The sequence below is a fragment of the Vulpes vulpes genome, chromosome 1 (assembly GCF_048418805.1).
Source record: "Vulpes vulpes isolate BD-2025 chromosome 1, VulVul3, whole genome shotgun sequence".
Taxonomy (NCBI): Eukaryota; Metazoa; Chordata; class Mammalia; order Carnivora; family Canidae; genus Vulpes; species Vulpes vulpes.
The window spans coordinates 10498864-10521053 of record NC_132780.1 but is presented as its reverse complement, the minus strand read 5'-3'; the positions used below and the strand labels follow the sequence as shown (position 1 = coordinate 10521053).

At 57.4% G+C, this 22190-nt stretch overlaps 1 protein-coding gene across 2 annotated transcripts; it reads left to right on the top strand.

The window, feature by feature from the left end:
• The first annotated feature begins 492 nt into the window (after positions 1–492).
• ATP1A3 (ATPase Na+/K+ transporting subunit alpha 3) lies at positions 493–21033 on the top strand. Of its 2 annotated transcripts, none has more exons than XM_072753711.1 (23): positions 493–697; positions 4651–4740; positions 4880–4939; positions 5227–5430; positions 7081–7194; positions 7307–7441; positions 7805–7922; positions 8063–8331; positions 9805–10003; positions 10095–10204; positions 10287–10421; positions 13422–13614; positions 13934–14109; positions 14196–14332; positions 14642–14792; positions 14909–15077; positions 17799–17953; positions 18031–18154; positions 18963–19108; positions 19387–19517; positions 19792–19893; positions 20332–20423; positions 20644–21033. In XM_072753711.1, exons 1-23 carry the CDS (start codon positions 692–694, stop codon positions 20670–20672), a joined length of 3045 nt encoding a protein of 1014 aa, XP_072609812.1. In that variant the 5' UTR covers positions 493–691; the 3' UTR covers positions 20673–21033. The 2 variants fall into 2 exon arrangements, with proteins under 2 accessions (XP_072609812.1, XP_072609809.1); XM_072753708.1 differs by having other exon boundaries at positions 508–697; positions 4612–4740.
• The last annotated feature ends 1157 nt before the right edge of the window (positions 21034–22190 follow it).

The window sequence follows — 22190 nt, the reverse complement described above, 5'->3', positions numbered from 1 at the left end:
CCTTTCCCCTCTGCAGCACCCCTCCTTATTGGGGGGTCTTCCTTGCCTCTGAGCGCCCCTCCACCTCCTGAACAGCACCCCTACAAGGTCTCCAGCCACCCCCTTCACTGCGGAAGGAGGTGCTCTGGGCCCCCCCCCGCCCTCTTGTGGCGGTTTAGGAGGGGGCTTTCCTCCCACCCGGTGTCCACCTCCCGCCGCGCAGCCCCTCTCCCTGTGGCAACACCCCCACCATAAGGGGATTTTCGGGGCGCTCTCCGTCCGAGCGCCCCTTCCTCGGAGGCGCCACCCCCATGGCGGGGCTCTCCGGGCTCCTCACTGCGGGGTCTCCGGGATCCCCCGCTGCTGCAGCGCTCCCCCTTCTCGGCCGAGCCGCCACTTTGCGGAGGCTGGGGGCGGGGAGGACAGCTGCAGTACCGGGGGCGGGGCCGCGGGCCGTCCGTCAGGCGGCGGCGCTCCTGATTGGCCGGCGCCGGCCCCCCCGCGGGCGCGGGCATATGAGGAGGCGGAGGCGGCGGCCGCCGCAGGCTCTGTGCGGGAGGGCTGCCGGCTGCACGGACGCGCGGACCGAGGCGCGGGCGCTGCAGAGGCCCCAGCCGAGCCCGCGCCTGAGCCTGCGCCCTGAGACCGCGGCCCCGGCCCCGGCCCCGGCCCCCGCCCCGCCCGCCCGCCCCTCTCCCCCGGAGCCGCCAAGATGGGGGTAGGTGCTCGGGCCGGCGGGGCCGTGCGTGTGTGCGACGCTGGGGGGCTCGGCGACGCCGGGGGCCCGCGGGGGCGGGGGCGGGGCGGGGCGGGGGCTCCGGGACCCCCGCGCTCCCGGGCCGGGTCCGCGGGTCGCGGCCGGTGCGTCTGCCCTGCCGCCTTGGGCGTGTGCGCGGGGCCGCCTGGGGCCGCGGGTCTGCGGCGTGCGCTGGCGTCTTTGTGCGGGTCCGGGGGGCACCGGCCGGCCTCGGCCTGTCTGCCTGACCTGCTGCGGCCGCACGCCCCGTGTGTGTGTGCGTGCGCGTGTGCGTGTGGGAGCTCGCGGCTCGGTCAGGTCCTGCCAGCACCGTCTGCCGGCGACCGAGTGGCCCAGGTTGCGTCTGACTGTCTGCATTCGTGCCTGGGTGTGTCTGAGAGCCGGTGTTTGTGTCTGGGGGTGTTGAAACCCCTCTGCGTCCCCGGCCGGGTGGGGACAGGTCCAGGCGGTGGGATGAACGCCCGATGACCTCTCCCTCTCCTTCCAGGCCTGGATGGGGGGCTCCGCAGTGCGGCGCGTGGCCTGGGGCTGTGCTGTGTGTCCAGCCCCTAATCTGGGGAAGCTGATATGGGGGCGCCGGGGGGAGCAGGACAGCCGGGGCAGGGAGACTGAGGGCCTGGCTGAGGGCGCCTGTCTGCACCTGAGGGGGCTGGGGAGGTGGGGGGAGTGGATCGTGCATGTCTGGCTATGCCCTTGCCTCTGTGTCCGTGTGTCCTTGTCTGTCTGTGAGTCTCTCCAGCAGATGCCGCCTCCTTCCCTGGCTGACCACCTGATCCCCTCTGCAGCCCTGGATTCCTCCCTGCGTGTCTGGGGCGGGGCCATGGGGGGAGAGTGGGAGAAGGAGGCGGGTGGGCTGGGCTGGGTAGGATGAAGACAGAGGGTCCGGATGGGAAAGGCTAATGGAGAGGGAATATGAGGGATGGGGAGAAAGATGGCGGATGAAGGCTGATGGGCCCAGGGTTGGAGGTGGGGGGTGGGGCTGCAGATCTGTGGTTTGGGGTGGGCGAAGGGGGATGGGGAGAAGAACTGGGTGGGGAGGGGACTGGGAGAGAGAAGGGGGGAAGTGAGAGTCAGTGATGGCTTCCAGGTAAGTGGAATGGAAGGAGGGAGGCGTGGGCCGATTGGAGGAGAGGACTGAGACTGTACGCCCCAGGAAAGGAAGCGGGGCATTAATTAAAGAAGACGGGACGCTTTAGACATGGGTGGCAGAGAAGCAGAACCCAGCAGAAGGAGTGAAAGAAACAGGCAGAGACAGAGATGCTGAGAAAGGGACGTAGACGTAGAGACAAAGAGAGACGTGGTCAGAGAGACACACAGAGACATGGCCATGTGAGACAAAGACGTGGAGAGACATACAGAGACAACGAGAGAAACTGAGTCCGAGATTAGGAGACCCAAGGACAGACACTTGCTATCCAGAGACGACCAAAGTCAGCTTGAAGGATGGGAGGGGGAGGCAGAGAGCAAAGGGGAGGTGGAGAGAGAGAGATGCTCAGAGAGGAAGGCCCCAGACACTCTGAGAGGGGGAGGGAGAGGCTGGCCAAGGTGCAGAAGCTGCGTGAGCTGGCGGGTGTCAGGGGGAGGCGGACAGCGGAAAATGGTGAGGAGATGCAGAGACTGGCTGCAGTGAGCAGGCGTGTCCCCCACCCTCAGAGGTCCTCTCACCCCGCAGTGCGCCCATCTGGGCCTCCTGCCTTGACTGGGAAAGCCTCGGCTCCCCCTCCAACAGATGGAAGCCCGCCCCCAAGGGAGTCTGGTCAAAGCAAGGGCAAGCAGGAGCCAAGGCTTGTCTGCCAGCCACTGGGGTGTCCTGGTCCCCTCCTCCCTCAGATCCAGGAGTCCAGAACCCCAGCCCCTCTTCCCTCAGACCCAGGGTTTCAGGCCCTCATCCCCCTCCTCCCTCAGACCCAGGGGTCCAGACCCCCAGCCCCTCCTCCCTCAGATCCAGGAGTCCAGAACCCCAGCCCCTCATCCCTCAGACCCAGGGTTCCAGGCCCTCAGCCCCCTGCTCCCTCAGACCCAGGGGTCCAGACCCCCAGCCCCTCCTCCCTCAGACCCAGGGGTCCAGGCCCCCAGCCCTCTCCTCCTTCAGACCCAGGAGTCCAGGCCCTCAGCCCCCTGCTTCAGACTCAGGAATCCAAGGTCCCCAATCCCTCCCCCCTCAGACTAGGGGTCCAGGCCCCCAGCCCTTCCTCCCCCCAAGCATCAGCTCCCAGCTTTCCCTAAAGTTTCAAGGATGGGCTGCTGTTTTTCTCCCCTGCTCTTGCCAGGCTCCCCCCTCTCTCTCCTGCCTTCCCCCTCATTTCTCTACCTTGACCCCATGACCTTCTATTTCCACATCTCTCCATCCTTGGGTCCACCCCTGTGGGCAGGTAAGACCCCTCCTGGCACAGGCAGTGAAGTCATGTCCTCCCTGTCCCCCAGGCCTCCGGGCCTTTGAGTGCCTTTGAGTGAGCCGCAGTGCTGCTGCAGGGCTGGCCCGGGGCCAAGCCTCCCTCCCACCCTCTGAAACCCTCTCAGAGGCTCCGGGGCGCTGGGCTGCAGTAACCCCCAGGCTCAGCCCCTGGGTCTGGGGGCAGACAGCAGGCAGCTCAGGCCTCTGCAAGGTCATGAGAGGATTAGCACTGAGCTGCCTGAGCCTGGGATCCCGGCTTGGCTCTGGGCCCGAGGACCTGTCAGCAGCCCTCTGCCAGCACCTGGCCTGGCCCCACCCCTCCTGCCAGCCTCGGGGGACACCGCCTTCCCCCTTTGCCCAAACCCCCAACTGCAACCCCACTCAACCCCTCACGCTGCATCCAGTTCAAGCTACGCTGGGGCTCTTGCCTCTCGCCCTTCTGTACCCCACACCCCAGCCCGCTCTTAGTCTGTCCTCCAGAGACCTGACCTTGCCCGTCCTCTGTTCAGAGCTGTCTGAAGCTGCCACCAGCCCCCAAGAGAAAGGCCAGGGCCCTCAAATTGTCAGTCAAGGCCCTCAGGATGGGCTGAATATGCAGCCAGGCCATCATCCCTGTGCGTCGAGGGCTGCCTCCTGGGCTTGTGTCCTAGCTGTGACCAACATGTGCAGTACTCTTTCCCCTCTGTTCCTGCCAGGAACCCCTTGGGGGGCTCCCAAGATTAGCGGAGTCCTTTGAGAGACAGAGACTGAGACAGGTAGAGAAGATGGGGAGAGTCACATAGGCCGGGAGACTCAGAGCTGGAAGGACAGAGATGTCCAGACAGAGAGGCAGAAAGGTCACAGAGCGAGACATCGAGAGATGGACACACAAGGCGGTTGAAATGGGAGAGACGGAGAGGGAGAGACACACCAAGTGTTCCAGACAGGGACCCAGCTGGAAGGGATGGAGAAAGACCCCGAGGCAAAAAATACAGACACTCAGAGACAGTCTGAGATCCCGTAACACATCAACCTGGAGATGGGAACCCAGAGAGACTCTGACACAGGGAGAGATCATTCTGGAGAGGGAGACAGACATTGTATGGGACAGATAGACAGAATTACATAGAGACACATGCCAGGAGACTTAGAGGCAGAGAGAGAGATGACACAAAGGGACTGAAAGAGAGAGAGACACAGAGATAGACCCAGAATCAGAGACAGAGAGAGAGAGAGAGAAGCACAGAGAGACCCAGACAGAGACCCTGGAGGACAGAGAGCCAGAGATGACGAACACAATGAGAAGAGATGAGACCCAGGGTCCTGAGAGACAGCCACCCAGAGATGCAGGGCAGAGACAGGGAGGTGTCGGGGAGCCCCAACAGACACACAGAGACTCCCAGAGCCAGCCCCTGCCCAGGGTGCAGATGTGCACAGAAAGCAGGCCGGGGTGGGGGCCCAGAGGGCCGGTGTCCCCCTTGTAACCCCTTCTCGCCCGCAGTCTGGTGGCTCTGACAGCTATCGTGTCGCCACCTCGCAGGACAAGAAAGATGACAAGGGCTCGCCCAAGAAGAGCAAGGGCACCAAAGAGCGCAGGGACCTGGATGACCTCAAGAAGGAGGTGGCTATGGTAAGCCTCGCCCTTTGTGCCCACACACGCTTCCAGAGCGGAGATCTTGGCTAAGGATGGGCCTAATGCTCTCAGGTCCTGCCCCGGCCCCCGAAAGGCCTGGGTTCTCACTTCTTCCCTCCAAACTCTTGTTCCTCAGACAGAGCACAAGATGTCAGTGGAAGAGGTCTGCCGGAAATACAACACGGACTGTGTACAGGTGTGGCTGGGTCTGAGGGAGGAGGGCTTCCGGGAGGTGGGGGCTGGGCGCCTGGACCCCTGGGTTGAGGGAGGAGGGGCTGGGCGCCTGGACCCCAGGGTCTGAGGGAGGAGGGGCTGAGGGCCTGGACCCCCTGGGTCTGAGGGAGGAGGAGGCTGGGGGCAGGACTCCTGGGTCTGAGGGAGGAGGGGCTGGGGACAGGACTCCTGGGGGCCTGGGGTGCTCGTGAAGAGTTTGGGTGCCAGGGAGGCTCAGGGAGGGTTCTGTGTGAGTCCTGTGTCCCCCAGGGTCTGACCCACAGCAAAGCCCAAGAGATCCTGGCCCGGGACGGGCCCAATGCGCTCACACCACCGCCTACTACCCCAGAATGGGTCAAGTTCTGCCGCCAGCTCTTCGGGGGCTTCTCAATCCTGCTGTGGATTGGAGCCATCCTCTGCTTCCTGGCCTATGGCATCCAGGCGGGCACAGAGGATGATCCCTCGGGTGACAATGTGAGTACCCTCCACGCTACCCTGAACAAGGGCTTGAACGTTTAGGGGCACACATCCTGCCTCACTTCTCCTGCCTCTTCAGACTTCTCAGAGCCCACTCCAGCTTTGTCTCATGGGACTTTCATAACCACTCAGTGAGAGAACCAGAGAAGGTATAAGGAAACCGAGGCTCAGAAAAGCCAAGTAACATGTGCACTATGTGGGGTGTGTGAGCTGAGTCTGTGTCCCAAGGCTCTGTGATCTTGGTGGTCTTGGGGACAGGCATCATCAGGTGGCCGTGGTGTAAAAGGTGCCCCAAGAAAATAAGTGCACTCACATAGAGAGGCGGGCACACCCACCTGCTGATCCGTCAGGATCCAATGCCAGGGACACGCAGGGGGACATAATCTCAACGGACCCCATGCCCGTAAATGCAGACCTACATGCTGACTACATAGAGATCCATGCACAAGTGCACGCAAACACATTCAGAGTCAGCACTGTCACACCTGTACGCAGATTCAAACAGAGGTGCCTCATTCAGACACCCAAGTGGAGACACACACCTAGACACACACAGAAACTCAAACACGCACAGAGTTGCAGGCCTAGCCTGGTGACAGACAGAATGACATGAGAACCAAGCACAGACAGACAGTGTTCTCAGAAATTAAAACCTGGGGCACCCAGCGGGCTCAGTAGGAAGAACATTCGACTCTTGATCTCAGAGTCCTGAGTTCAAGCCCCACATTGGGTGGAAAGATTACAATCAATCAATCGATCAATAAAACCTTAAAAAAAGGGATCCCTGGGTGGCGCAGTGGTTCGGCCCCTGCCTTTGGCCCAGGGCGCGATCCTGGAGACCCGGGATCGAATCCCACGTCGGGCTCCCGGTGCATGGGGCCTGCTTCTTCCTCTGCCTATGTCTTTGCCTCTCTCTCTCTCTCTCTCTCTGTGTGACTATCATAAAAAAATTAAAAAAAAAAAAAAACCTTAAAAAAAAAAGGCAGTTAAAACGTAAATAGGCAGATAGACATGGAGTCTCAAACCTAGGCTGACCAACAGAGAGAGACAGGGAACCACATACAGAGACACAAACATGAGGCACCTGAGTGGCTCAGAGGTTGAGCATCTGCCTTCGGCTGGAGTCATGATCCCGATCTGGGGAATCAAGTCCTGCATCAGACCCCCTGCAGGGAGCCTGCTTCTCCCTCTGCCTATGTCTCTGCCTCTCTCGTTGTCTCTCATGAATAAATAAATAAAATATTAAAAAAAAGATGCAAACACAAACGGCCCCCTAAATTGAAAGCCAGGCAAGCCGACAGACAGACAGACGTGCTGACCTAAAGACACACAGACACATGGAGGGATAATAGCATATGCTCAGATCCTCGAATACAGGCAGAAGGACAGACAGATGGATGCACAAAATGGAGAGATGGACTGACCTAGAGACTCAAACACACCCATATGCGGAAAGAGGGACCCAAACCTCAATAGGCAGATGGACACATGGACCCTCAACCAGGTAGACACAACCTGGCATCAGATATACAAATACAGACCCCGCTCCCTGCCGTTGACTCAAGAGTTCCCTTCCCAGATTGCAAAAATCTCAGGGCGAGCCTGGTAGGGAGCGGGAGTGAGCTGTGACCCTGTGTCTCCCCGCAGCTCTACCTGGGCATCGTGCTGGCAGCTGTGGTCATCATCACTGGCTGCTTCTCCTACTACCAGGAGGCCAAGAGCTCCAAGATCATGGAGTCCTTCAAGAACATGGTTCCCCAGGTGAGGAAGGCCCAGAAAGGGGCCAGGTGGGAGTGGAAGGATGGGGGTGAGATCTGCCGGACAAGCCCAGGCAGACAGCAGGGGCGCTGACTCTTCTCCGTTCGACCCCCAGCAAGCCCTGGTGATCCGAGAGGGTGAGAAGATGCAGGTGAACGCTGAGGAGGTGGTGGTCGGGGACCTGGTAGAGATTAAGGGCGGAGACCGAGTCCCGGCCGACCTGCGGATCATCTCAGCTCATGGTTGCAAGGTGAGACTCGGACCTGGGGCCCAGCTCTGTCTTTCCTGGAGTGATTCTGGGGTCTAGGCCCCCCAGTGCTTCCTCCCTCAGACCCAGGAGCCCAGGCCCCCAGCCCCTCCTCCCTCAGACCCAGGAACCTAGGCCCCTGGTCCCCACCCCCTAGACCCATCAATACTTTAGACCTTGGCAAGAAACCTCTGCTTCCCACTTCAAGAGCCTAACCTCTAGCTGCCCAGACACCACTCGCTCACCCAGATGTCCAGGCCTCTGGATCTGACCTCCAGGGAGACAGCTTTAGCCCCAGTGTCCTCTGGCCAAATGCTCCCTGATCCCAGGGCTGAGCCCTCTCTCTCTCTCCCTTCACCCACTCAGGTGGACAACTCCTCCCTGACTGGTGAATCAGAGCCACAGACTCGCTCTCCTGATTGCACACACGACAACCCTTTGGAGACTCGGAACATCACCTTCTTTTCTACCAACTGCGTGGAAGGTGCGGCAGGGCGCAATGGGGGCACCCAGGTTGGGGCAGGGCTGGTCCAGACAGAGGGCTGTGTCTCTAGGATTCGGGGTCCCTCTGAACCTCGCTGAGATCCCATCCCCACCTCAGCCCGATCCCCTCTGGCCCCACAGGCACGGCTCGAGGTGTGGTGGTGGCCACGGGTGACCGTACTGTCATGGGCCGCATTGCCACCCTGGCTTCGGGCCTGGAGGTGGGCAAGACACCCATTGCCATCGAGATAGAGCACTTCATCCAGCTCATCACCGGCGTGGCTGTCTTCCTGGGCGTCTCCTTCTTCATCCTGTCCCTCATTCTCGGATACACCTGGCTTGAGGCTGTCATCTTCCTCATCGGCATCATCGTGGCCAATGTCCCAGAGGGTCTGCTGGCCACTGTCACTGTAAGGCCCAGATCCCCAAGTCTGAGGGGGAGGGGTTTGGGGCCCTAAGTACAATGTTCTTGATGAGGACAACTTGTACACTGAGGGCTGAGCTTCCTGGATCTTAAATGACTGGACCTGGGGACTGGAAGGCCTTCTTAACAAAACAAAAATCTTGAGGCACACTGCAAGGCATAAAGGGCTAACAGCCTATCACCTTTTTTTTTTTTTAAAGAGAGAGTGTATGAGCAGGGGGAGGGGTGGGGGAGAGGGAGAGGGAGAGAGGAAATCTCAAGCAGACTACCCATCTAGCATGAGCCTGACACAGGGCTTGATCCCACAACCCTGAGATTATGACCTGAGCCAAAAATCAAGAGTCAGAGGCTCAACCAACTGAACCATCCAGGCGGCCCCTTCAGTCTTACCACTTCTAAGTTAACTTACAAAATTAAGAAGTACACCCTCATAGGGCTCCCAGCTGTCTCAGCCAGGATAGTGTATGACTCTTCATCTCGGGGTTGTGAGTTCGAGCACCTCGTTGGGTGTAGAGATTACTTAAAAATAAAATCTTTTTTCTTTTAAAGAAGAAGTACACCCTCATGGCAAAAAGTCTAAAGAATACATTAAAATAGTTAAAAAATAAGTGCCCCCCCCATCCCTGCTCTGCTGCCCTACAGTCAGCCCCACCATAGAAGCACACCGTCCACACTGCTCCCAGGCAGATATGGGCAGATTCCAGCCTGTGGGTAAATGCTGTCTTCAGGGTACATAGTCCCAGGAATTCTCTTCTGCTGCTTGATTCTTTTACTTAATACATCCTGCAGCGTTTTCCATATTAGCATTTTCAAAGCCAGGGCAGGTCAGAGGCTTTGTATAGATCTGGAGTTGCACATATTCACGCACAGGCTGTGAGTCTGGGCACGTGCATGTGTGCAGCACCCAGACTTGAGTTCCCCAGAAACCCCCTCAAGACCTTGTGCAACTGCTTCCCCCAACCCAAAGATAACCCCTGCCCTGGCTTCTACATCATTGTACTTCATACAGATGGAATGTGCCAGACATTATGTTTTTGAACTTCATCTGTGCAGGTGTAGGCAGCAAGAGCTTGTCCTTTTTCTTTGGCATATATTATTACATCTTTTCCCCCCTGCTATTTATTTATCCCTTCTGCTGTTAGCAGACGTTTGGGTTGTTTTTTGAGGGGATGATGGTAAAAGGTTGCTGCCTTGCATATAGCGGTACCTGTCTTTGGGGGCACATCCGAGCCCGTTTTCATTGGTCTGTGCCTTGGGGTGGAATTGCCAGGCAACAACACTCTCCTGTGTATGTGCGTGTCTGTTTTGTTGTTTGTTGCGTGGGGGCAGCACCCTTGTCTTTTACGGGCCACCCAGGGTTGTCCCTGGACTAGGCAGCTGGGTCCTCGGCACTCCTGTGGCTGGTCCAGCCCCGCCGCCCGCTCTGCCCATGACCTACCTGCCCTGGGATCCCCCCTAGGTGTGTCTGACGCTGACGGCCAAGCGCATGGCTCGGAAGAACTGCCTGGTGAAAAACCTGGAGGCTGTGGAGACCCTGGGCTCCACCTCCACTATTTGCTCAGACAAGACAGGGACCCTCACCCAGAACCGCATGACGGTTGCCCACATGTGGTTTGATAACCAGATCCATGAGGCTGACACTACCGAGGACCAGTCAGGTGAGGGTGGGGCCCGGGCAGGAGCTGGGGTGTTGAGGGGGGGTGGTCTGGCCCCAAGGCACAGTAATATGGGACACACACCTCCTTTCAGGAACCTCGTTTGACAAGAGCTCGCACACCTGGGTGGCCCTGTCCCACATTGCCGGACTCTGCAACCGTGCCGTCTTCAAGGGAGGTCAGGACAACATCCCGGTGCTCAAGGTGGGTCCAGCCGCCCCTTCACGTTGGCCCTGCCCCTGCCCACAACCTGCTGCTCTGCTCTGACAGGCCTCTTTTTCCCTAGAGGGATGTGGCCGGGGATGCCTCTGAGTCTGCCCTGCTCAAGTGTATCGAGCTGTCCTCTGGCTCCGTGAAACTGATGCGTGAACGTAACAAAAAAGTGGCCGAGATTCCCTTCAATTCCACCAACAAATACCAGGTACTCTGGGCTGTCTACGAGAGCCAGTCTGGACCTCAGTTTCTCTCTAATGCCTGTAAGCAGTCACCTCCGCCCTGGTGCCCCCTTGCTTTGGGCAAGTTGCTAACCTTCCAGAGCCTTGGTTTCTCCATCTGTAAAATGGGAATGATGGTATCCATCCGGTCAGGTAAAGGGCAAGCAGACCCAGGAGTGAGAGCAAGGCCTCTGTCACAGTGGGAGGCAGAGACTGGGGACCAGCCAGAGATCTCTCATTCATTCAAGAGTGGGGTTTTTTTTGGGGGGGAGAAAGAGCCTGCACAGGAATGGAGTAAGCACAGAGGGAGAGGGCGAGCAAGAATCTCAAGCAGGTTCCACACTCAGCATGGAGCCCAACCTGGGGCTCAATCTCATGACCCTGAGATCATGACCTGAGCCGAAATCAAGAGCTGGACACTTAATGGACTGAGGCACCCAGATGCCCCACAACAAATATTTTTTTCAAGCAGCCACCACATGTCAGGCACATGTTTTAGGTACTGGGGCACCTGTGGCAGTGAGTGCCACAGTGGAGTCCCTCCTCTCGTGGAACTTACACTCTAATGCTAGAAGACAGACAATGACAGGGCAGCCGGGGTGGCTCAGCAGTTTAGTGCCGCCTTCAGTCCAGGGCCTGATCCTGGAGACCTGGGATCGAGTCCCACATCAGGCTCCCTGCATGGAGCCTGCTTCTCCCTCTGCCTGTGTCTCTGCCTCTCTCTCTCTGTGTCTCTCATAAATAAATAAAATCCTAAAAAAAAAATTAAAAAAAAAAAAAGAGGAAGACAATGACAAAGGCATGAGGAAATACAGAATATGCTGCCTGCAAGTGTCTGGGGCATGAGTGTTCCCGGCAGTGAGCATAACACGTGCAAAAGCCCCGAGGCAGGAGGGTACTGATGTGTCTGAACAACAGCCAGGCAGCCAGCATGGTGAAGCAGTGAGCCAGGGAGTGTACTGGAGGTGAAGACAGTAGGTGCCTGGCCAGGTCCCTTTGGGCTTGTGGGCCATGGAGAGGACTCAGGTGTATCTCTAAGATGGACATGAGCCACGGGAGGGCTCTGAGCAGAAGAGAGATGAGACCTGACTCAAGTTTTTCAAAAGAGTTTCCCTGAGATAATTCAGATACCGTAGATCACCCACATAAAGTGCATAATTCAGCATTTTGGTATGTTCACAGATATGTGCAATCAGCCACACAATTTTTTTTAAAGATTTTATTTATTTATTCACGAGAGACACACAGAGAGAGGCAGAGGGTGAAGCAGGCTCTCCAAGGGGAACCTGATGCAGGATTCAATCCTAAGACTCGGAGATCACGACCTGAGCCAAAGGCAGATGCTCAACCACTGAGCCACCCAGGTGTCCCTCATCTACACGATTATGGAACATTCCATCTCATCAAAAAGAAGCCCCACTCCTTAGCTCTTGGCCCCCACCTCCCCCAGCATCCTGATCCCTGAGCAACCACTAACCTACTTTCTGTGTCTATGCGTTGGCCGATGCTGGACATTTCATATAAATGGAATCACACAATCCATGGCCTTTGGTGACTGGCATCTTTCATGTAGTGTGATGGTCTCAGGCTTCCCTCCTGTTGTAGCATGTGTCAGTGCTACGTACCTCTTTATGCCTGAATAACGTTGCATCATCTGGAGAGTCCATGGTTTGTTTTTTTGTTTTGTTTTTTTTTGTTTTTGTTTTTGTTTTTTTTACAGTCTTCACACTATTTATTCATTCAATAAACATTTGTTGAGCACTTACTAAGTGTCAGGTACTATAGAGGGTGTTGGGAGCACAGGGTGAACAAACCATGACCCTAGCCTTCTAGAAACACTGCCAGGGGGACTGAAATTAGCTGCCAAGACAAATTGCTTTTGTCTCATTTGGTCTCCGAACAAGCCTTTGTTGGGGCTGGGCTGGTGATGACCCCTCACCTGTTCACAATGTCACAGACCAGGAGGCCAAGCTTTAGAGAAGTTAGATAACTTGCTTTTGGTCACACTCTTAGGCAGTGACAAAGCAAAAGGGCTTAGGGACCGAGCTTTGAGGGGAAGGGGGGGAGAGAAGGAAGCAGCCTGGCCAGAGGTGGCAAGTGGCTGAGGCTCATACTTAGTCCGCTCCCCTTACCTAGTCCACCCAGCTTTGGGGAACCTCCCTCTGGGGTTCTCAGGCTACCCTTTCCTGCCTCTCCCACTGGCCATCGGACCTGGGAGAGTCCACGTTTTGTTTATCCGTCCATCTGTGGGTGAACATTTGAGTTGTTCATCCCTTTGCACTCCTGTGTATCATGCTGCTGGGAACATTCACACATGTTTCTGTGTGGACGTACTTGGCATGTCTCTTGAGTGTACCTGGGAATGGCTGGCTCGTGTAGTCACTCTACTTTTAGCCTTTTGGGGGACTGTCAGACTATTTGCCCAAGTGACCTCACCATTTTCCACTGACTCGCATTTTTTTTTAAAGGATCCTCCTGCTTGCTGCAGGGAGGGAATATTATGGACTGGGGAGGGCAGACACGGAGACTCAGTGTGATATTCCATATGAGAGATGATGGTAACCGGGAGGGGAGGGCAGGGGACAGGTGAGAAGAGGTCAGAATCTGAGTGTATCTGAGAGGTGAGCTGAGCAGATTTGGTGACAGCTCAGATGTGGGATAAGAGATGAGGGTGAGCCAGGGAGAAACGCACATATCTAAAGACGGCTGGGGTTTCTGTAAGAGAGCCCGTAGGCAGAAACATCTGTGAGATAGAGGCAGAAATGGGCAGGAGTGAGCCAAGGTCTGTGAGAGACTTCAAGAACCAGATGGAGGTCTCTTGGGTAGAGAGTTAGGGGCAGTGCATTCTGGGGGAACCCCAGCTGTGGTCTGTCCTGGCTCCTATGACGCTGGGCAGGGGGAAGCGTGGGAGTGGGGCATCCCCTCCCCCCACTTAGTCCGTTAGAGGCTCAGGCATGCCTGCCCTCCACCCTCTGCCCTCTCCACAGCTCTCCATCCATGAGACTGAAGACCCCAATGACAACCGATACCTGCTAGTGATGAAGGGGGCCCCCGAGCGCATCCTGGACCGTTGCTCCACCATCCTGCTGCAGGGCAAGGAGCAGCCGCTGGATGAGGAGATGAAGGAGGCCTTCCAGAACGCCTACCTGGAGCTCGGAGGCCTGGGCGAGCGTGTGCTTGGTGCGCACAGTGGGTGGGGCTGACTTGGGGTGGGTGGCAGAGTCAGCTCTGGGAGCCCCTTGAGGTTGTGGAAGGATGTGAGGCTGCCCGGAGGCTGGCTCAGAATAGGACATCCCAGAGTGCACCATAATGAATGAATGAATGAATGAATGAATGAATGAGCGAGTGTGTGTATGAACGAGAGGGGAAGGCATTTTAGGGGATGAATGTTGACAGAGCATCCCGCCTACTGGGACTGTCCTGACTGCAGGGACCCGATGGTGGGAAGCATGGAGGGCCGAGGCTGGAGCCCTCATGTCCCACCCCGTCCTGCCATCAGGTTTCTGCCATTACTACCTTCCTGAAGAACAGTTCCCCAAGGGCTTTGCCTTCGACTGTGATGATGTGAACTTTACCACCGACAACCTCTGCTTCGTCGGCCTCATGTCCATGATCGACCCACCCCGGGCGGCTGTCCCCGATGCAGTGGGCAAGTGCCGCAGCGCTGGCATCAAGGTATGGCCTAGGGCAGCCGGGGAGGTGGGGCCAGTGCCCCCCAGGATCTGCAGTGAGGCTAGACCATCCCCAAACAATGCCCACAGGTCATCATGGTCACGGGAGATCATCCCATCACGGCAAAGGCCATCGCCAAGGGTGTGGGCATCATCTCTGAGGGCAACGAGACTGTGGAGGACATTGCTGCCCGGCTAAACATTCCCGTCAGCCAGGTCAACCCCCGGTGAGCCCCCTCACCCCCACCCGGCCCAGGCTGCTGCCCCCACCTGGCCTCCCTCTGGGGCGGCCTGTCCCCCTTCCCTCAGGGCTCAGCCCTTGGGTCCCCCTCCCCCTGCACATGGGGGGATGGGCAGCATTGTCCAGGGGTGCATCTCACCTTCCCTGCTCACGAGCTGTGTGACCCTGGGCAAGTCACTTACACTTCGTGAGTCTCACTTTCAGAAGCCAGTCCTCTCCTATCTGTGGGTTCAGCCTGCCTGGCTGCCTGTCCATTAATCCCCACGAGTCCTGACCAGCTCTCTGCTCTTCCCAGGGATGCCAAGGCCTGTGTGATCCATGGCACGGATCTCAAGGACTTCACCTCTGAGCAAATTGATGAAATCCTGCAGAACCACACTGAGATTGTCTTCGCCCGCACATCCCCCCAACAGAAGCTCATTATTGTGGAAGGCTGTCAGAGACAGGTGGGCTTGGGCTGAGGTCCCTCGGAGGAGGGAGCTAGGGCCTGGACTCCTGGTCCCTGATGAGGAGGGGCTGGGGCCAAGCCCCTGGGCGTCATCCTTACCCTCTCTCCCTCCAGGGAGCAATCGTGGCTGTGACTGGGGATGGTGTGAATGACTCCCCTGCCCTGAAGAAGGCCGATATCGGGGTGGCCATGGGCATTGCTGGCTCTGATGTGTCTAAGCAGGCAGCGGACATGATTCTGCTCGATGACAACTTTGCCTCCATCGTCACGGGTGTGGAAGAGGGTGAGTTGCCCGGGGTGGTTCTGGAGACGGGGGTTCCTACATGAGGCCCAAGAAGGGCAAGAGGAACTGGCCAGGGCTGTGGGGCGGAATGCACAGTAGGGAGACACCAGAATCCTACGGAGCCCCTGGCAGAACCTGTCTTCCTCCCTACTCTGGGGTTGGGGGCTCCCTGGAGTCAGGGCTGAGCTGGGTCCCAGCATTACCCAGCACAGGCCCAGTCTGGTGGATGAGGCAGATGTAGAAGCACTTTTAAAATACCTCTAAAAGGGGATCCCTGGGTGGCGCAGCGGTTTGGCGCCTGCCTTTGGCCCAGGGCCCGATCCTGGAGACCCGGGATCGAATCCCACGTCGGGCTCCCGGTGCATGGAGCCTGCTTCTCTCTCTGCCTGTGTCTCTGCCTCTAACTCTCTCCGTGTGACTATCATGAATAAATAAATAAAATCTTAAAAAATAAATAAATAAAATTAAAAAAAAAAAAACCTCTAAAAAAAAAATAAAACCCTCTAAGTGCAACCTTGGGGAAGCCAAGGGTCCTTTGTGAGCCCTGTGGACACCCTTCACTCAGCCTGGGGTCAGGGGGCAAGGAAGCTTCTAGAGTGGATAGGAATTACTATACAGAATCCCAAGGGCCAAGGAAGGGAGCTGCAGGCAGAGGAACAGAGTTTGCACAGCCATGGGGGAGTCTGTGCTTCGGGTATCTGCGGCGGGGGGCGGGGGGGGGGGGTCACTGAGCCCAGGCTGCAGAGCCAACGGGCACCGCCTCCTGACGGGCCTTGATGTGGCCACAGATGGGGCTTGTTCACATTTAATTTTATTCTGATCATCAAAGCAATTGCTGATAATTATAGGAAATGTAGACAAGCATTAAGAAGAAAATTGGAATCACCCATGACCTCACCATCCAGAAATAATCACTATTCATGCTGTGGTGCATTTTCTTCCAATTTCTCTCTCTCTCTCTCATTTGAAGTGTCCCCAGGGTAAAAAATAATGCATGATAAAAGAGAATTCCGACAGTAAAGCTGAGCCCTAAAGTGACAAATTAAATGGTCTTACCCCTTGTTTCCTGTGTCCCAGAAGACACCATGGTTAACCCTTTCTTCTTCCCAAGACATTTCTGCATATGCAGTGTACACTCCGGGATACACTGTTCACACCTTCCAGACGCTTATTGGGCTCCTGCCTTGAGCATCTTGCCTGGTGCTGGAGAAACAGTTGTGAGCAGAGCAGACAAGGTCCCTGCCCTCGAGGAGCTGGGAGAGGCAGCTTTAGACAAGTTAACAAACAAATCGTAGCATAAACGTAGTTGTAAATTGTGGCAGGTGCTAAGAAGCAAACAAGTGGGATGCCATGATAGGTGATAACCCTGGTCCTACCCAGATAGGGTGGGCAAGGAAGGCCTCTCAGAGGTGGAAAAAAACCAAACAAACCACAGAGCAGAGCAAAGAGCATAGTGAACCCCACGTCCCCATCCCCCACCCCGCTCCATTATCACTCATCGCCAATCCTCTTTTGTCTCAGCACACACACTGGATTATGTTGAAGCACATTTCATAAAGTATTCTCTTTTTGTTTTTTAAGATTTTATTCATTTATTCATGAGAGAGTGGCAGGGACATAGAGGGAGAAGCAGGCTCCCTATGGGGAGCCCGATGCGGGACTTGATCCCAGGACCCCAGGGATCACTACCTGAGCCAAAGGCAGACGCTCAACCACTGAGTCACTCAGGCGTCCCTGTTGAAGCACATTTCAGTCTTCATTTCCTCCATCAATACTTTGGGAAGAGACAGCAGCAGTTTGTGGGGAGCAGAGCAGGCACGGCAGGAATAGGAAATAGTGGGTCTTCCGTGTACACAAAGGTGATCAGGCCATCCGTACCCACTGTGCAGCCCTGCCTTTTCTGTGCCATGTGAATGACCCATCTCTTCGCTCACACCTCTCAGCGCACCCGGGAGGGTGGGAGGAGGTGCCGGCTGGGTTCATCCGGGGCCTCTTTTTACGTTACACACACTGGACTGATGGAGTTTGTACTGAGATGTGACAGGCACACAGGAAGCTGGGCGGCTTGAGGAATTTTTATAGATGTACACACCCTTGCAACCGCCAGACCTCGATCAAGATAAAGAACATTTCCAGCCCCATTAGGGTTTCGTCAGGTTCCCTCCGGCCCATAGCACCCCTCCCAGAAGGAAACACTATCCTGACTGTTAGCACCATACATTAGTTTTGAACTTCATCTAACTGGAGTCACATGATATGAATGCTTTTGTGTCTGGCCTTTTTCACTTGACCTAACATCTGTAAAATTCATCCATGGAGTTGAGTGTGTCATAGCTTGTTCGTTCTTTTTTCTTCCCGAGTGGTATTCTGTTGTGTGGGGGGACCATAGTTAATTTATCCACTCCCATGCCGATGGGCACTGGGGTCAGTTCTGGGTTTTGGCGATGGTGAACCTCCTCGTACTTGCTGTTTGGTGGATATAAATCCTCATTCAAACCCAGGAGTAGGATCACCGGGTCGATAGAGGAGGGGGGTGTTTAATACAAATTGCCAGTCTTCCAACGTGGCTATATTTCCAGAACGTTTGACCAGAGTGCCATGGTTGGATGTTTGCGTAGGAAGGTGGGCAGATGGGAGGGTGGATTGGAAAAGACTCGGGGACTGGGCAGGGAAGGGGCAGAGGGCCAGGGTGCCCCAGATCTGAGCCTGCCCCTGCCTCAGGTCGCCTGATCTTCGACAACCTGAAGAAATCCATTGCCTACACCCTGACCAGCAACATCCCTGAGATCACACCCTTCTTGCTGTTCATCATGGCCAACATCCCACTGCCTCTGGGCACCATCACCATCCTCTGTATCGACCTGGGCACTGACATGGTGAGTCCCAGCCACCCTCTGGGCCCCAGGAAGGGGAGGGTTCCCCACTTCCAGCTCACATGGACTCTCCTGCCCAGGTTCCTGCCATCTCCTTGGCATACGAGGCTGCAGAGAGTGACATCATGAAGAGACAGCCCAGGAACCCACGCACTGACAAGCTGGTCAATGAGAGGCTCATCAGCATGGCCTATGGGCAGATTGGTGAGGATGTGGGGCCCTTACCTGGTTTATAGCTGGATGTCCAGTGCCTGGCCCATAGTTGGCACTCTGAAACCTTGTTTTGGATGAGGGGGCTAGAAGCAGGACTTGGTGCTGGAGATTTGGAAGGAGTGACTTGCAGATAGGTGGTGGTCAGCACGGCAGGGCCAGTACAGGTGGAGTATAGGCCTGGGGGGTGCATGTAGGGAGCACATGGGACACCAAGTGGCAGATGGGGTTGGCCTCAAGCTGGCCACTGCAGAGCCCACGGCTCCACCTGCCTCCACAGTGGGGAAGACAGGGTCAGCCTGTGAGCAATCTGAGGGCAGGAGTGAGCCCTATCCCTCCCCACCTCCTCCTCAATCTGCTGCCGGAGGTCCCAGGCACAGAGCCTTGGAGGTGCTGACCTCCCCATTGCAGGGAGCGTCCCAGAAAGCAGAGGCTTCATGGTGGTGGTCAGAGGCCCGGGGAGATCATTCCTGCATCGAGGAGCCTGTCAGATTGAAACCCAGGGGTTCCCAGGGACTCCCTGATGTTCAGGTGGCCTAGGTCAGGTGGGAGAGCCTCCAGGTGGGCCCTTCCCTGAGGCTCCCGTCCCTGGCCCATGTCAGGTGCTCACCACCAGGTGGCGCTCTCAGGTGGTCCGGGGGAGCCCCTCAGGTGATGGTGGGGCCCCTCAGGTGATGGTGGGGCCGGAGTTCTGAGGGTGCCCCCCACCTCCCAAGGGGAGTCTCTCAGGGCTTCCCCGGTGCTCTGGGCTGGCTGCTGGCCCCGACCTGAGCCTCTCCTCATCTCCTCACCCCGCCCCCAGGAATGATCCAGGCCCTCGGGGGCTTCTTTTCCTACTTCGTGATCCTGGCAGAAAATGGCTTCTTGCCCAGCAACCTGGTGGGCATCCGGCTGAACTGGGACGACCGCACCGTCAATGACCTGGAGGACAGTTATGGGCAGCAGTGGGTGAGTGGGCGGGCCTGCAGCTTGGGGGGCCTCGCAGTCAGTGCCACTGCCCACGGCCCAGCCTCCCCCACCCCACCCCAGCCGGGGATCCCAACCACGCGGGGCTGCCTCCCTGCCAGCCCGCGGCCCAGCCCCGCCCCTGCCCGCGGCCCAGCCCCGCCCAGCCCTGCTCCGCCCTGCAGCCACGGAGGGGAGGCCCTACCCCGCAGCACCCCCCAGCCCCCCGGGGCCCGGCAGAGTTGGGTCGGGGCCCAGCACGCTGGTCATCGCCCCTGCAGACGTACGAGCAGAGGAAGGTGGTGGAGTTCACGTGCCACACGGCCTTCTTCGTGAGCATAGTGGTCGTCCAGTGGGCCGACTTGATCATCTGCAAGACCCGGAGGAACTCGGTCTTCCAGCAGGGCATGAAGTGAGGGCCGCCGCGCGCCGCTCTGTTCCATCCCGTCCGAGTGTCTGTCCGTCCCTCCCCGCAGGCGCCGTTTCCGTCCCCTGGGTGGTCACCTCCCGAGGGGTCATGTCTGTCTCTACGTGTGTGGGGAGGGGATCACTTGGGGTCCCTTTGCAGGCCCGTCTGTGTGTCGCTGTCTGTCTCTCTGTGGTCCCCATCTGTGTCTGTCCCTCCGTCTCCGCGGGGCGGGGTCAGGCTCAGGTCCTCGGAGTCCAGCTCTTGCCTCTGCCTCCAGGAACAAGATCCTAATCTTCGGGTTGTTTGAGGAGACGGCCCTGGCTGCCTTCCTGTCCTACTGCCCTGGCATGGACGTGGCCCTCCGCATGTACCCTCTCAAGTGAGTGCCCCCCCCCCCACCCGGGGGCCCTGGCTCCAGGATCCTCCTCGCAGGCCCTGCCTCTCCTGGTGTCTCTTTGGACCCTGCCCCCCACTCCCCCCCCCCCGCCCCCCCCTCACGGTCCCTGTTCTTTTTTTTTTCTCAAAGATTGTATTATCTTGAGGTATCTCTGCCTTCAAAGTGGGGCTCCAGCTCACAACCCCGAGATCAATGCCCCGTTCTGATGCCATTGAGCCTTCCCCCGTGGACGTCCTCACGGGGCAGAGGGGTGGCACTTGGGAGCCCCCAGCCCGCAGCCCTGGCCGGGGCAGCCCTCGCCTGTGGGCGCAGAGCGCAAGGGAGAATTGCCCCGGTGGCCCCCCCCTGTTCCCCAGACTCTGCCTCCTGTCCGGTCCGCAGGGCCGCCTGCTCACCAGTGCCGCCCTGCTCTCTCTCCAGGCCCAGCTGGTGGTTCTGTGCCTTCCCCTACAGTTTCCTCATCTTCGTCTATGACGAGATCCGCAAACTCATCCTGCGCAGGAACCCCGGGGGTGAGGGGGTTCTCCGGGTGCAGGGCGGGGCTGGGGGGAGGGGGGGCGGGGGGAGGGCAAGCAGGCGGAGCACCGTGCTGACCTCTCTGTCTCCCCCACGTCCCTCCTCCTCTGCTCCCCGGCTCTCTCCTGTTGTTCCCTTTCTGTCTGTCTCTGCCTCTGTCTCCCTCCTGTACCCCTCCCCGTGTCTCTTCCTGTTTCTTCCTTTCTTTGTCTCCAGGTTGGGTGGAGAAGGAAACCTACTACTGACCTCACCCCCCCTCACATCGCCCATCTCTTCCCTGCCCCCTCAAGCCCAGGACAGACCCCACCGGTTCCCCCATTTTGTATTCTGGGGGAGGGGCCCTCTCTCCCCATGGCCCCACCTTGGCCCCTACCCCCTCAACTTCTCTCCACCCCACCATCCCCCTCTGGCTGGCTTCTCTCCCCACCATCCCGACCCCCCTCTCCCCCTCTCTTTTCTGTGTCTCTGTTCCTCTCCCTCTCTTCACCCCTCCCTCCCTGCCCCCTCTCCACCCCCTCCCTGGGCTCTTTTTTACTCCCCCTCACCCCTGGCTGATGCCATCTCTGGTTCTGGACAATTATCAAATATATCAGTGGGGAGAGAGAAGCGTGTGTGTTGTGCTTGCTTTCTGGCCCCGGGGGTGGGGGGCTGTCCCCGGGCCTGGCACCCACTGCCGGGTGATCCACACAACCCCAGGAGCCACAGGAATCACGAAGTCACCAAGTCCTGGGGTTTTAGACCCGACCAAGGTTAAGTGAACTCAGCTTGAATTTACCAGGCAGTGGGATTATGGGATCAGAACTGGGGAGATGGGGCACTTGCATGGCTCAGCCGTTGAGCATCTGCCTTCTGCTCAGGTCGTGATCCCGGGGTCCTAGGATGGAGTCCCGCATGGGGCTCCCTGCAGGGAGCCAGCTTCTCCCTCTGCCTGTGTCTTTGCCTCTCTCTGTGTCTCTCGTGAATAAATAAATAAAATCTTAAAAAAAGAAGAAGAAGAAGAACAGGAGAGAGGAAGAGAGTCAGATTCAGAATCCTCTCACATTGGAGGAGGATGGGGAAGGGGGGGACAATGATGGTGACAATGGTGATGATGATGGTGATTCACTGATTGGCCACTCTGTGCTCTGCCCTCTGGTGCATCAGCTCATTCAGTCCTCACAGGGTGTGAGGCACAGAGAAGGGGAGTGACCTGTTGAGGCCACACAGCTGAGAGGGGACAAATCTGAGATCTGAACCTCAGCTGTCCAACCTCTAAGTACTGTGCTTTTCTCTCACTCTTTTTTTTTTTTAAAGATTTTATTTATTTATTCATAGAGACACAGAGAGAGGTGGAGAAGGCCCAGAGAGGGCAGAGACACAGGCAGAGGGAGAAGCGGGCTCCATGCAGGGAGCCTGATGTGGGGCAGACACAGAGAGAGGTGGAGAAGGCCCAGAGAGGGCAGAGACACAGGCAGAGGGAGAAGCGGGCTCCATGCAGGGAGCCTGATGTGGGACTCGATCCAGGGTCTCCAGGACCACGCCCTGAGCTGCAGGCGGCGCGGCTGCCCTCTCTCACTCTTTTATTGAGATAAACTTTCAGTGACGTGCAAAAATCTTAAGGGCATAGCTCAGTGATTTTTAAAATTGACATTGCGGGATACCTGGGTGGCTCAGGCAGTTAAACATCAAGCTCTTGATCTCAGCTCAGATCTTGATCTTGGGGTCATGAGTTCAAGCCCCTGCTGGGCGTGGAGCCTACTTTAAAAAAATAAAAAAATTGCATT

Coding starts and splice junctions, on each gene's coding strand:
- ATP1A3 (XM_072753708.1), top strand. Junction 10,004..10,094: donor CACTACCGAGGACCAGTCAG/GTGAGGGTGGGG, acceptor ACCTCCTTTCAG/GAACCTCGTTTGACAAGAGC. Junction 19,518..19,791: donor GTCTTCCAGCAGGGCATGAA/GTGAGGGCCGCC, acceptor CTCTGCCTCCAG/GAACAAGATCCTAATCTTCG.